The sequence below is a fragment of the Chiloscyllium punctatum genome, chromosome 39 (assembly GCF_047496795.1).
Source record: "Chiloscyllium punctatum isolate Juve2018m chromosome 39, sChiPun1.3, whole genome shotgun sequence".
Lineage (NCBI taxonomy): Eukaryota > Metazoa > Chordata > Chondrichthyes > Orectolobiformes > Hemiscylliidae > Chiloscyllium > Chiloscyllium punctatum.
This window is the reverse complement of record NC_092777.1, coordinates 32,060,057-32,075,923: the sequence shown is the minus strand read 5'-3', so window position 1 is coordinate 32,075,923 and position 15,867 is coordinate 32,060,057. Positions and strand designations below refer to the sequence as shown.

At 40.1% G+C, this 15,867-nt stretch overlaps 1 protein-coding gene across 1 annotated transcript in view; it reads right to left on the bottom strand.

Annotated features, from left to right (window-relative positions):
- Positions 1–13,461, bottom strand: part of ddx41 (DEAD-box helicase 41) — a 44,801-nt gene extending 31,340 nt beyond the window's left edge. Inside the window, exons 1-5 of the mRNA XM_072558406.1 lie at positions 13,350–13,461; positions 10,408–10,485; positions 7,134–7,290; positions 5,747–5,821; positions 2,920–2,980 (exon numbers count right to left, since the gene is read on the bottom strand). Of these exons, the coding sequence (XP_072414507.1) occupies positions 2,920–2,980; positions 5,747–5,821; positions 7,134–7,290; positions 10,408–10,485; positions 13,350–13,376 (398 nt within the window). The 5' untranslated portion in view covers positions 13,377–13,461. The remainder of the gene's footprint in view (positions 1–2,919; positions 2,981–5,746; positions 5,822–7,133; positions 7,291–10,407; positions 10,486–13,349) is intronic.
- Positions 13,462–15,867: the final 2,406 nt, after the last annotated feature.

The window sequence follows — 15,867 nt, the reverse complement described above, 5'->3', positions numbered from 1 at the left end:
TGTCCACTACACCTCCAATTTTGGTGTCATCTGCAAACTTACTAACTATACCTCCTACACAGTTCCATTAAAAACATCATGTCAGTGCAATTGCCCAAAATAAAGTCATGGAGGTCAATAGTCTCCTTTTCATCAACTTCATGCAAATATAATCATCTGCAGAAAAAAACTCTCCTCGCCTTTCATTGCAGTGATCTTATTCCAGCTATCCCATCCTTTATCCGTTCAAATACTCTCACGGGCCTAGACGGCTGCAGCTCCAAGAACACTCAAAAATACCATGCAGGACAAATTGCCCACTTGATTAATTACCCATCTATCACTTGCAACATACCAATCCTTTCACCATTTTCCTTTAAACTGTTAACAATACGGATGTAATCACACAGACTCAATCAGGATTTTAAAGAAGCTGTTCCAAAGTTTGCAAGAGCAGTGACACCATTAAGAAGGAAACATAGGATTGTGATGAAATTTCTTGAGTATTCAAATCTATACAGCCTCATGACTCACTGAGTTTTAAAAAAAAGCAACATACTGCAAATGCTGGAAATGTGAGAAAAACACAAAATGCTAGTAAAACATTCAAGTTGTATTCTTCTTCAAACTGACTTAATGAATCAAATGTTTCTGTTGGTTTATGAATGGGAAAATGTGTTCCAAATGTAATTCTTGATATTTTCCTTCAATTTGTTTGTTATCTCATCCATCACATTCAACATTCACTCCCATCACTACCAGTGCACAACAGCAGCAGTGGCTGCCATCCCCAAGATGCATTGCCCAACTCAAAAAACCTCTTTCAAAAGCAAATTCAAACCCACAACCTCGACAACCTAGAAGGACAGGGCAGCAGATGGATGAGAACTTCACTGCATCTAAGTAGTGGTCCACGTGACATCATCCTAACTTGTAACTATATTGTCTTCCTTCACTATTATGGAGGTCAGAATCCTGAAACGTCCTTCTTAACAGCCCTATGTGTATACACATATCTGCAGCAGTTCAAGAATGATGCTCACCATCATCTTTATCCAGAGCAACTGGGATAGATAATGTATGCTGGCATTGCCAACAACATTCGTCATCCTGAGAGGAAATATAAATGTAACCTCCCATAATATGAGCCATTACTTTGAGTAGTAACCCTTGATGTAGCATTGTGTCAAATGCCTTTTGGAAATCCAATAACACCATATCTACAGGTTCAATTTGTTAGTCACCCTTGCTCACTTGTTGCTCCCCCAATGAGCTCTAAAGGATTAGTAGAACATGATTTGTTTTTCACTAAACCGAGGAGGAGGAAACAAGAGAAGGGGAAAGAAAGGGAAGGGACAAGGAGGCAAGCATAAGCTGGGATGTGAGGGAAGGGTAAGGAAACAAGCGGTCTTTGAAGAGGGCAAAGGCAAGGGTGGGATGCAAGGCAGTGATGTAGGGGATTGAGGTTAGAGAGGAAAAACAGCCTAGAGCAGACCTTGGAAGTTTATCCCAGGGTCAGGCTAATGCAGAGAACATATCTAAGGTTCATCATCTTGCAAGTAGAATATAGAGCTGCAGAAGTGGTCTGCATATAGCTGGCTAAAATAGGAGTGCTGCACCTCTTTCATTTGAGCTGAATTAACAACCAAAGTTTGTAATAAAAGGGTCCTGAATTACTCAGGCACTCCATTTCATATATCCTGGAGACAACCGGATTAACTTGTACTCAAATAAAAAGTACTGTGTACGTTGGAAATCTGAAATAAAAACAGAAAATGCTGGAGAATCTCAGCAGTTCTGGCAGCACCTGACAGCAGAAAGAGAGTTACCAATTAGAGTTCAATATGACTCTTCTTCACAACTGAAAGGGATTGGAAAATGTTATTCTTTATGCAGATAACAAAGAGGGAGAAGAAGCAAGTTAAAGAGATGGTGAGGGTACCCACAGCAAAAGACAAATACAGCCCTAATGGTAAGAAAGTAGAAATAAAGACATCAAAATTATATAAATGAAGGTGTGGAAAGGAGGAAATGAATCCACTCTGCTGAGCACGATGTCAAAAGAAACAAAACAATTAAGGTTTGACTGTAATATCCCTATGACAATAATTTCAGTTCACTTAGAATTTCTGAAGAACAATCTATTGCTATCCTTTCACTAGTTCAGTTATCTTTTGTGGACAGATGCTTTTGGGGCTGTCACCACAAGTGTTTGTTCAACGAAGTAGGTCTACATTGTTAGTATAATTGCTGCAACTTGCTCTAATATGCCAAGAGTGACCTGGTCATTTCTGCAATCATATGATATGGATACACATGACTACAGATGGACCATAGCAGCAGTATCATATCTTGCCTTTAGTCTAGGACACAAGTGTTGAGTTTGAGGAAGCTGAATAATGCATTTAAAAGAGTGGAGTGGGCATACCTGCTGGATGTAAAGCAAGCTGAGCAATAGCCAAACCACTGGATTCGGTTCCAACAAGTGGGCAAGGAGAGCATACCCACTACAACTGGGGAGGAAAATTGCAGTTTAGCAGGCTCCAGGTTGGGTGGACCTGCTAGATTGGATAGCATGGTGCGGAATTAGGGGAAGAATGCAGAGGCAGTTTTTAACAAGTATATTATCCGATACATTAGCATCACTTTCTCAAAATTCACATAGACATCAGTGACAACCCCCTAAATTTGTCAATTAACTTTTTCCTTAATTAATCTTTGCTTATCTTCATCTTCTAAAACTCACTAACAAAATGCGCTTCTATTTGCTTATTGGTTCATTTTCTTCGTATTATGTAATCTCAGATTTAATTTATGTCAAATATTAAATTTATAACTTAATCCACTTCTGTGCAAAATACCATTTTTCACAATTTTACAGATTCTTAACAATGCAAGAATTAACAGTAGAATTCAAATCAGGAAGCACAGAATGCCTACCTGGTTTTGATTGGGTCATCATAGGTTATGCCCTTGGCCATTTCCTTCACAGACATCAATGCTACAAAAGAAATGAAAACATTGGCAAGCTGTCATTAAACAATGTCTCCCTTTCAGCAATGTAACGCATGATTTGCTGTGGTAGGATTATGTCGAGACATTTTTTTTAAAAAAGCATTGGTGGTCAAGCGAGTTCTCCAGAAGCTGAAGCCTAAGAATGATCTATAACAAATGTACATTTTTACATTCCCAGCAACTGTGCATCAAGCAGAGCTATCGCCCCACAATGTCTTCTTTGCAGGGAAGGAAATGGGGATATTCTCAGCTATATCCAAAATTGTAGGATTTTGATCAGGGGAAAATAGAAAAATGTTCTCAGTGGCAAGAGGACCAGTAACCAGAAGACTGAAAAAAAAAATCAGCAAAAGAACCACAGATATGATAAGGATATATCTATTACAGTGAGTTACACTGCCTTAAAAATGGATGGAAGCAGATTCACAAATACATTTTCACAATGAATTGGACATATCTTAGAAAACTTTGCAGAACTAAGGGAAAAGAGCGAGGTAAGAAATCAGTGGCTGTTTAAAAGATGCAGCACAGGATGCTAGGCTCAATGGCCCTATGTATCACATAATTATATGAGTCTACAAAAAGGAAAAACAATCTTTCTTATCAAACAATTCTTTCAGAATTAGAAGAACAAATTAGAGGTTCTACTCCATATAACAAACTAACTGACAAGATGCAAAATGTCTCTAGAAGCAGGTAAATTGTCCCATCTACACAAGATTGCAAATGTGGCAAATTAATTGATGCTAATCAACATAAAATCATTCCCAAGGAATATTGGTAAGCTAAATCAATGGGATGACAGAAGCAAAATGCAACTTATAGTAAATGCGTATATCAGAATTTAGTAGAAGAAACAAATTATAAGTTACTTATTAAAAGGCAGTATACTTGAGAAAATAAAGTATCAATGAGACCGAAGCTTTTGGGTGGATAAAATTGCAATTTCATCATCTCAGGCAGTGACAAAAGCAAATATAATGTTAGAACATTGAACTGAAGGTGTGACTGATTGGTCCAAGGATGTAATATTAATAATGCATGTTGTCTTGGTGAGGGAGAGGCATTTTGCTATGTTCAGTGCTGGTTTCATTGCTAATCGAAAGATTGGAAAGGTTCAAGAAAAGCTCTTCTCAAATGCAAACTGTACGCAACTGACTGGAGAATGAAAATTTCAGCAAGTTATCATTACAAACTGCTAAACTGAAAAAAAAACGATAGGCAGAACCTTATATGGGTTTGTGTAATTTGGCAACATGTATAACAGAATCAGGTTAAACAATGTCAAGATGATCTCTTCACCCTTAATGCTGTCCACAAGTGCTGTTGTGAGCTTTTCACTAGGCAGTGTGAGATACCAATCAATGGTCATTATTGATTGTCAAATGCCTTGTGTTTTGGTGTTAACATCTACTAACATTCAGGCTCTCATCTTGCCAAACAAGTTAAACATCTAGAAACTTGACAGGAAAGCAGACCATATATCTAGCGCATTCAGCTTGCCACTTGCTCTGAATGACCTCCATGTTATACATCAGCAAACAAAATCTCAACAGTGGTCTCGGACATCAACAAACGCGCTTCTCCTTCATAGACATTTATATTCGCCAGCTGCCAATTCATCTCAACTTAATCGCCATGTTAATATGCACTGGCTGTGGAAGCATTGACTTGCATTTCAGGGCACACCAGCAACTTGCATCAAAAGGCTGCAGTGAAGACAAGATATCAACTTGAGTTTGCAGCACCTCAGGTGCTTTCTTAGCACCTACCTGCTTGCTCACAGTTTCCCTGCCTGGCCTTGCTCTAGTTTATCTTGCTGTGCTAATTAGCACAGTCACAAAAACAGACATCCTGACTAGCCTTGTGAGAAGACAACCCACCACCACCTTCTCAAGAGCAACTCGAGTCAGGCAATAAGTGCTGGTCAGCCAGCAATGCCCATGTCTCACGAGTGAAGAAATGAAAAGTCTCCCAAATCCTGGTCACACAAATCAGCAGTGAACACACTTTAAACAATTTAAGAACAATGGTAAGTCTGAAATAGATCCTCATCAGACACTTGCACAAACACAACACATCAGACACAATTCCATCAGGGCAAACCTGATGGCATTCAAGGTCAAGAAACCAAGCAGATAATTTGCCCTCCCTAAATCAGACATTAACTATCTCAGTATAGATAGATATGAGACCTTCTAGTCTGTAGACTTTAGGTTAAAGCAAAATGGTGACTGCTCAGGAGTAGAGTGATAATTCCTTTCAAAGCCCTCTGTTTCTCTCAGTGTTTTATTCTGACAACATTCTTTGTCTTCCTTTTCCACCTCTCAGACTGCAGGGCAGACTCTCATTTTCTTGCATTTCACATTTACTCTAAAATTGGAATTTTCAAACATGCATGAATCTCAAAGAATCTTGATAACATCCTTAAGTTTCCATTCTACAGTCAGTTATATGCAGTTTGTTGTCATTACATTTGAGAAAAAGATTTAACAAACTGGAATTCCAGAGCTTCATGAGTCTGTCGGGAGAACTCCAGGGGACACAAACTCTTCAGTATTCCACTTTTTTTTGAAACAGAACTGGATGGAGGCAGGGTGAAAATAGGGAGATATGGAAGCTAGGTGGGAATCAAGGGAGACTGCTGAAAATGGAGTCAAGAGTGGAAAGAACATAAACATTAACACAGACAATCAATTGTGTTAATTTGGTGAGACATTCATTTTCCAAATGTTACAACAATTAAACTGACCTCTGCCTTCAGCAACACTCTCCAGAATTTTCTCCTCCTCTTTTAATCGTTTCTCTTTAGCAGATTCTTTACGTGCTGCAAAACAGAAATTTGAGCAGGCATCTTCAGTCCAGATTCAAAACCTTCGACATCACGAAAAAAAAGTGTGAATTTAATGCTACCCTCATTGAATTGTTCTTAAACTACATCCACCCCGACAGTCAGTGACAGACAGCCAAATAACCCATAGCTCTTGCTGGATTGCCACAGATCCCACTATTGACATCAAACTGGCCTAAATCCCGCAATGTCTCAGATTGGCCCTTATCCACAGTCCCTACTGAAGTGCCCCATACTGTGCAGTGTTGTACTGAAAAGCTGAGTATTGCGATGTTTCACATTCCACACTCAGTGTCAGGCTACCCCATATCATTGGGACATGATTGAGGTATATAGGAGGAGTATGCACAGAGTAAATAGAGAGCATCTGTTTCTCTTGATTGAGGGATCAATCATGAGAAGGCATCAGTCGAGGCGATGGGGCAGAAGATGCAGAGGGGTTTTTGGAAGAAACATTTTTGTTCAGAAGATGAATCTGGAATGCATGGCCTAGGAAGGTAATGGAGGCCAGAAACTTTAGAATATCTAAAAAATATTTGGATGAGCACTTGAAACAATTCCTGACTGCCTTAAAAAGAGGGTAATACAGTGTCTCAGTGATTTGCACTGCTGCCTCACAGTGACCGGTGTTCAATTCCACCCTCAAGCAACTGCCTATGTGGAGTTTGCATATTCTCCTCATGTCTGCTTGTGTTTCCTCTTGGTGCTCTATTTTCTTCCCATCATCCAAAGATGTGCAAGTTGGGTGGATTGGCCATGCTAAATTGACCAAACTTTCCAGGGAAGTGCAGATGGGTTTGCCATGAGAAATGGAGGGTTACAGGGATGAGGTGGGTCTGGGAGAGTGAGTGTGGACTTAATGGGTCAAATGGCTCGCTTTCACACTATAGGCATTCTATGATAACATTTAACAACATGGATAACTGCAGGAAAATGGGATGAGTGCACTTTTAGTGGTAGTTATCTTGGTGGAGACTCTGCACTGTGTGCATCTATATCCTGCAGTCAGTGTTCATTCTCTCACATCAAACACAATATCGGACTGCCCCAGCTCCCATCGTGGACATCCGACTGCCCCAGCTCCCATGTTTGGTGACAGACTGCTCCAATGCCCAAGCTGACTGTAAGACTGCCTGGCCCATATCACACTGAGCGTTAAACTGCCCAATTCTTACATTGCATGAAAAGACTGAATGTCAAGTTGATCATTGAGACCAACTCTTCCTCCGACAGAATATACATTTCCCAAAGTCTGCTTGACATGTTTAGTGGGATAGAAATGCTGTACCTTCTGCCTTCTCTTTCAACTGCTGGTGTTGGTCTAGCAGGCTGATATTGGACCGTGGTCCCAGAGGGCCATCGCCATCATCCTCTTTGAGGTCGCTGTCACTGTCCTGATTATCATCCAGGGCAACTTTCCTACGTATCCACACCAGCTTCTCCATCTGGTTGCACATAGAAAACTATCAGTTTCCAACCAGCAGAAAGGAACAGAGTCAAACCATCACATGGTATTCCTGTTCCAGGGACTATTTTACCCAATGGCTTTTCCCATCACTCATTTCAAATCTATACATTACAAAGCCCACTTCAGCATTGCACTGCAATCTTTAGAAGTCATTCAAAAAAAAAACCTATTGATCAACATTTTGGAACAATCACAGTACAGACTAAACAAGAAACCAAAGTTGCCCTCCTTGCACTATATGCACACAAACAAACCCAAGAACAGAACAACGTAAGAAATCAGAGAAGTGGATTACATGGCCCTTTGAATACACTGAACAAGTATCCACAACCCTCTGAGGTACAGAATGACAAGGATTTATAACCTTCAAGTAAAGAAAAGTTTTATTGCCTCACTGTGTCCCAATGTCTGAGAATAAAAGCAAAGTGCTATGGATGCTGGAGATTGGAGGTAAAGACAAGAAAATGCTGGAGAAACTCACTCGGTTGGCAGCAACTGTGGAGAGATAAGCAGTTAACATTTAGATTTGAATGGCAATCTTTTTAGCAAATCATTTTTTAGATTTCCCAGCCGGGAGAATCAACCTCTCAACCCACCAAAACATTCTTTGTTTCAACAAGATCACTCAAATTTACTCAACCTTTCATCACAGTGGAACTCTCTAAACCCAGTAAATCTTTGTTGTACCATGGCCAAGGGCAAGCATTCCACACAGTGGATCCAAGTTCCATTCTATGTAATGTGTACATGGTTTGACAGGAAGGTGTGTTTCTCCTGACAACAACCTGTTGACTCACTGGAGCTCAGAGCCACACATATTAGTGTCCATTTTCCAGAGGATCCCAGTGAGAGTCGATTCAACACTAAAGAACATCATATTGAAATATGATGTTATTCTCACCTAATCACCACACATACTGCATTCAGCACCTTCAATATTTCTTCTGGTTGACGGTCAACATAGAGGATTACTAATTCCTTAGCTGAGGGAAAATCGCAGATGGTAATCAAGAGACTTCCTTGCCATGTTTGACCTGAAGCCATGAGACTTCATGGGGTCCACAGCCAAATGTTTTGGACTCCCAAGATAACTCTCTCCTGACTCTTATATCTCCATACTGCCCCCTCTGCTAGGACTGCCCCATAATTGGGACATCACATGCTGGGAATGGTAATGATGGACTGAGTCTGCATGATAGTATTCAATGAATAATGACAATGTTTCTTGGCCAGTTTGTGAAACGATCCTTGCAATACACAAGTCGATGGATTTAGTCTGGAGGGCAATATAAGGTTGACGAGAAATGTGTACTTTACTGTTTCTGGTGCCAAAGTCAATGACAGGCAAATCTTCCAGTTTTATTCTCTTCTGATTTTTTTTCTGAAAAGATGAACAGTTAACGACTGAGTTGCTTGCTCAGCCATTTCAAGGGCAGTTCAAAGTCAACCATATTGCCATATAGGTACATATGTAGGCTTGACTGAGAAAGGACATTGATTTCTTCCACTACTTGAAGAGCACTAGTGGACAAGATGGACCTTTACAACAAACCATTAATCTCACGATAATTCTTATTGAGCCTTCGACCTTATTCCAGAATCCTTCACTTATCGGTTTAAATCACCCCTGTTACCACAATATGAACACACATTCACACAGCATTACTGAAATACTCTAGATTATTAATCTAGTGTTATTATCACCAGACTATTGTTAGCAATGAGAGACATGAGAGTTTTGTCAGTAAGATTAAAGTCCTTGAATTAAAGGGATATTGTCAGCAAGGAGAGAAAGTTGCTCCTCAGTTTGGAGGAATGACATTTCCCAGGGTTCAGTAGTCAGGGCATTCCTTTTCTTGATATATATTTATGACCTAGACTGGATGTGCCAAGAAGACGTTTGAATTTTGCACATTACAGAAGGCTTGGAAGTACTGCATAACTGTGAAGATCATAGAGTCTAAAAGGACAGGGGCAAGATGTGAAATGAACAAACAAGTAGTTGATTAAATTTAAATTTAATCATATATTTGGGTAAAGGATAAGATTAGGCAAAACAACTGAAGGGTACAATTCTCAAAGGGGTGCAGTATTGGGGAGGTTAACAGTATAATTAGGTAAATTAGGTTGTAGGTTTGTTCTCAAACGTTTCGTCACCATGCTAGGCAACAGCATCAATGATCCCCCAGTACTCTGCCCTGCATGCTATTTATCTATCTTGGTTTATTGAGGTCAATGATATCATTTCCGGTCCTGTCTCTGAGAGGTTGGTAAATAGGATCCAATTCTATACATTTGCTAATTAATTCCGAATTTGGCAACACATCCAAGTGTGTTAAGGCAGTACAATTATGTGGATAGAAGGAAGAACCTGAGCTTTGTGTCCATGAAGAATTTAGAGAGAAGATTTAATAGAAATGTTCAAAATCACAAGGGGTTTCAGCAGAGTCAATAGGGAGAAAACTGGAGGACACAGACACAATGTGGAAAGAAAATATAAAAGCCAACATGAAGGAAACATTTTTATTTTAAGCAGCAAGTAGTAAGATTCTGGAATATACTGCCCACGAGTATGGTGGAGGCAGATTAAGTCATGGCTTTTATAAGGGAAGTGGATAACTATCTGAAGAGGAAAAAAAATGGCAGGGGATAGGGTAAGGGAATGAGATCAGCTGAATTGTTCTTACAGAGAGGGGGCACGGACATAACAGGTCGAATGACTCTCCTCTGTGTAAAATCTCCTGTGATTTCTAATTTCTACCTAGCCCTTTCCCTCTAGCAACTGAAAGTTTTCAGGGCTTTCCAACATAATCTTGAATTTGGTGGCTGTTTGGCTATTTCCTCACCTCATCTACTTGGCCCTGAAAGTGGGTATACGGTTCGAAAAATTCGTTTTACAGTTTCATCAGTATGCTATCAGATCAAAAGGGTTCAATTTCAATAGCTGTTAGAGGAAATTGCTATCTCCTCAGCATACCAAAAAAATGTTGAAGTTGGAATGATAAGAAAGAAACCACATAATAGTAAGAGAAAGTAAAGCTTCATGAAATTATTCTGCTCAGACTCAAGTCTCACAAATCCACTGAACACTCACCAACTGTTGTTTCCTCTGCTTGACAGGAACGTATGGAACGTATTCCTCCTCTTCTTCCTCATCCTCTGGCAGCTTACGCTGTAACACAAGATAGCCTGTCACAAGATAGACAAAGCAGTTACTCCTTCACCAGAGACTGCCTTCGGTGAAATGTCATGGGGACCGGAGTAAATACTTTCCTTTGAGGAACCATCAGCATAATGTATACAACATGCTGCCCTTCTGAATTTGAACTCTTATCTTGTGGAAGCGTTAGAGTTTAAGAACATCAGGGCACAGCACTGTCATAGGCACTGAGCAAGATCTCACCTGTACTTCCAGCAATTTGAAGGGAAGAGAATCAAGGGAACAGAGTTCAGTCATTCAACTTCTCAAACCTGTTCCACAATTCAGCAGATCACAGCTGATCTGTACATCAACTCAATTTATCTGTTTTTTTTTCCTTGACATTCCTTTATGTCCATCTTGACAAAACAAAACTACAAATTTCAGTCTTGAAAACTCCAGTGAACCATAGCACTTCTCAGATTTCAACAACCCCTTGGGTGTAATAGTAATACGTGGTGAAATCAGTTTAGCTCAGTTGTCTGGATCATTGGTTTGCAGAACAGTGTGATGGCAACAGTGTGACGGCAACAGTGTGGGTTCATTTCCCATCACTGGTTTGAGGTTACCATGAAGGGCTCTCCTTCTTAACCTCTTCCCTCGCCTGAGGTCTGGTGACCCTCAGATTAAATCACTGTGACGTCACTTCTCTCAAATGGGAGAGCAGCCCTATGGTCTGATAAGACTAAGGCGACACAATACCAATACCACTACATGGTGAATTTACTATTGAAGGTCTGGTTCTATTTTTCAAGTTATACCCCTTTCTTCTACACCCCCCAGCAGAAAGAAAATTATCCATCCACTCATTCAGCTTCAGAAATCACCCTGAAGTGTGATGGAGCCAGTGATTATGTAATGGAATGTGATATGAAGCGAAGATAACAATATCAATATTTCATATACTTTTCTGTTCATCGAAGTCAAACGTCATTCTAACTGCCTGACAAATTAAAAGTTGTAGATCAAGTGAAATAGTGATGAGACAGTGCTAGGTGTTTTTGCATTTCTGAAAACTAATATATCTTTATTTCGTATTCTCAAGGAGAAGCCTATAGGTGAGAAGTAGAACAACTGCACTGTTGCGCACTCTTGGCATTAAAGGAAATATTAGATCTGACTCCTAGTTCCTGAGTGTCCTAAAAGCTGGTGGGATCAGGAGTCAATTAACCATGACAAAAGTGAGATGGATACATTTTTGTGAGGGAAGCATATCAAAAATAATGGAACTAAAGTTTATTAATGAACACAAGATATAGATCAACAATGATGTCATTAGGTAAACAAACAGTCTCAAGATTCAAACTGCCTCCTTCTATTCCAAGATCTACAGTACATTTTCACAATAAATCTGTAAAATTTGGAATAGTGTTTTAATCAAGTAACATTACTTGAATGTGAATTTCAATATTGGTTGTAACTCAAAAAAGAATAATTTCAGTGCTTAATGAGAAGGACACTGGACAAAATCCCACTTGAAAGGAGAACAAAAAAATCGAGGCAAGTGCAACAGAGTCAGTGCCAGCCTGTCAGTCAGTTAGTAATAAAGGAGTATGATTCGGTCAGAGAGTTAGTATTGAAGAAGTGCTGCACTGTCAAAGGGTATGTGCTCTGGCACTGCAACACAGTCAGAAAGTTAATACTGAAAAAGTGCTACACGATTGGAGGACACATGTTATATAGTTACAGTCATACAGCATGGAAACAGACCCTTCTGTCCAACTTGTCCATGCCGACCATGTTTCCCAAAAAACTAGTCCCATTTGCCTGTGTTTGGCCCACAAAAAACTAGTCCCATTTGCCTGTGTTTGGCCCATATCCCTCAGAGTAAGAATAGAACTGCCTGAAAGTCAGTACAAAAAGAGCACCACACAAAAGAAAAGTCATATTTGAGACAGCACTTCATTGATAGAGAGTGTGTAATGAGAGATTGCTGAACTGTTAAAACAATGACTGCAGATGCTGGAAACCAGATTTTGGATTAGTGGTGATGGAAGAGCACAGCAGTTCAGGCAGCATCCGAGGAGCAGCAAAATTGACGTTTTGGGCAAAAGCCCTTCATCAGGAATAAAGGCAGAGAGCCTGAAGCGTGGAGAGATAAGCTAGAGGAGGGTGGGGAGAAAGTAGCATGGAGTAAGAGCTTCAGGGCAGAGGAAATGACCTGGGAGTTGCAGTGGGAGAGGGACTCCCTGAGACTCTTGTAGAGAGAGGAGGAAAACTTCTTCAAGGCAGGCATCCTTGCAATTAATGCTGCACTGTTAGGAATTCAATCTTTAGGGAGAACTGCAATATAGAAGAGTCCAGACTTAGAAAACACGACACTGTCAGACAGTCAGTATTCAGGAAACACTGCATAGTTGAACAATCAATAAAGAAACTGCTTCACTGTTGAAGAGTCACGGTTTTGGAGGGATATGGGCCAAGCGCACGCAGGTGGGACTAGTTTAGTTTGGGATTATTGTCGGCGTGGACTGGTTGGATCGAAATATTTGTTTGTGTTATACGACTGAGAAAGCCCAGCAATATCGGGTGTATCGCTTTTTCGACATGCTTTCTCTCTCTGCTGGACATAAATACTCTGACAGTCGTGGGAATAGCTTGCCCGGTTTCAGGTCAATACTTAATTCTCAAAAATCAGAGGCTGATCTTCCAGGTCATTATCAACATCCATTTTCTTTACGAGATATGCTACGCGTATGTTTAGCAAACGCAATTCTGTCATTTTGAAAATGTCAATGGCTGCTGTAAGGTGGTGAAGGAATTATGAACATGGTCTCTCTGACACGAATACACATTATCAGAACCACTTTAAAGACCCGGCCCCCTTTTTTTTGTACCTTCGCTGTTCCACTTTCAGCCTCCATTGCATCCTTGCAACTATTGCTTCCGGTGTGTCCGCTAACTCCCACAGTCGTTTCCGGTCCGAGCGGCCTGTGTCCCGGAAGCAGATCGGGGCCGGGGCTGGGGCTGGGGCTGGGGGTGGAGCTGCCCGACAATGACCCAGGCAATTGGTGACTGAGAATCACATAACGAGGTGGCATATGGAGAGAAAGGAAAGGACTGGATTGCGAAATAAGAAAAGGTCATAATATTCCACTTGACGAAAACAATATTGAACAAAAGACAAAAATGCTATTCTCTGTAACTATCACAAACGTAAACTTTCCATTTTCCCTCCCGGTCCTTTTCGAACTGTTCGCTCGAATATATAAAAGAAGTGCAGGTGACGGCCATTCGACCCATCAGCTCTGTTCTGCTGCCTCTCTGAATGAGTAATCATTCCAGGCCAACTCTGATTCCTCCACGTTCAACACCACAGCATATTCACTGAATAAATTTAGGAAAGAAATTATCATTTTCCAAATTACTTCAAATAAGAGGAATACACTATTTACAGCTTTGGAGACTGTTCTTCAGATTCCCTTTTAGAAAGCAGGACAGAAAGGGTTGCTAGGCAACCATCACAAACCACCCCCCACCAAAGTCTGTTCCAACCAAGTTTTCCAGCAGGAAAGGACGAAGAATTCCATCTCTTATCTCACTAAAAGTTTTGATTGCCTTTTTTTCCAAAGTCACTTGACTTTCTAAAATCAACAGGTGGAATACAGCCCACATGAAATCATTTGCCTTATTTCTTTGAAAAATCCAGTTTAATTCAGAAAGTGTCCAAAGATCCAGATTCAAGTACCATTCACCTGGATATGTGCAATAATGCCGTGAAAAACATCATATTATGCTTCAAAAGGGCATGGACAAGTTCACTGAATGCACAGACAGATCGCAGATGAAGTTCAGTGCAAAAAAATGTGACGTGTTTCATTTTGGTAATGTTACGATTGAGACATGAGGAATGTATTTGTAATCAAACTCCATTACTTTGCAAGCCACACCATTAGAAAAATGTTTTGATTAAATATGTGGTCCCAATCATAGGAAAACATCGAGATAGTATAAAGTAACGGATACAATGATAAAGTGGGGGCAGAAATATAGAGAGTTTATACGTACCCATAAATTAAGTAGTTAAGGTTGCGAGATCAGTTATTGAACCATGCAGTATCATTGGCTTTAAGAAGTCATGTTGAACTTATATAAAGTTAAAAATCAATGACACCAGGTTATAGTCTAATAGGTTCATTTGGAAGTACTAGCTTTCGGAGTACTGCTCCTTCGTCAGGTAGCTAATAAGGCAGGATCATAAGACACAGAATTTATAGCACAAGATCATAGTGTCATGCAACTGATATGATATATTGAACAAATCTAAACTGCTGTTAAGTCTTTAATCTTTTAGAATGGATTTCAGGCTTCAATTCATTAATGTGTAAATCCCAGAATTTCTTTCAAATCACATTCCCGAGATAACTTAAGATTTTATGAAATAAAGGTGACATCTCAGCTCAGACAATGTAAAGGTGTGAGATAAGAATTTGTCTGTATGCCGCTAACTGAAAGTCGACTCCTTCATATTTTTCTGTAATTTTCGATTCGTGCTGTGCTTTGTGATCGTGGGATGTAGTTGCCACATTGTCTGGGAAAATACCAGAGTATTTTTCTTTGAACTCCTCAGTTTCCTAGTCTTCCTTGGGCTTCTTCACAACAAGGGGTATCACTCCCTCCATGGACGCTGCTAAATCATTGCTAAGAACTAACAGGATTCCTGGAAGTGTCACTCTGTCAATCACTTCACTGTTACTTCCCCACTCTTGAGTTGACACTCCAACCTGATCTTATATTGGGAAAAGGGAAATTTCTGTCCAAACTTCCCACAAATTAACACTCTTTTTGTTAACAAATTTGTGTATCTCTTTCTATGCGAAACTGGTTAGATACTGTATGTCTCAGAATTATAACTTCTTGTTCATCTCCCCCTGTTCTTTCTGAGTAAACTTTACCTACAGGGGTGAATTTTTTTTTCAGATCAGGCACTAATTCCACACCCAGCCCCTGCCGAGGCTCTGCACTCTCCTGCAGCTCTTCAGCCTTTCTTTGCGTTTCCTTTACTACTTTCACACATGCCGCTGGCTTAGCCTATTTTACCACATCTTTTCCCGCAGTGTCTTACTTTAAAGATCAGCACAGTAATTTGCTGTGTTCTATTATATTACAATAAAGATACTGGAGGCCTTAGACCTCCTTTTTACCCTCTTGGGCTTCTTTCTTAACCAGTGGTGAACAATTACTAATTATCTCTACTCTTTGTTTTGTTGCGTGGGATCTCCCCTTCTTCCAATTTTTATCCCTTGCAGGATAAAATTCTTGCCAGAAGCTGATTTTGTGTACCAATGTGTATTCATCTGCTAACTCTGCTTCCCTTCTCATTTCCTGAACTTTTTTTTCATCCATGTGAAGTGT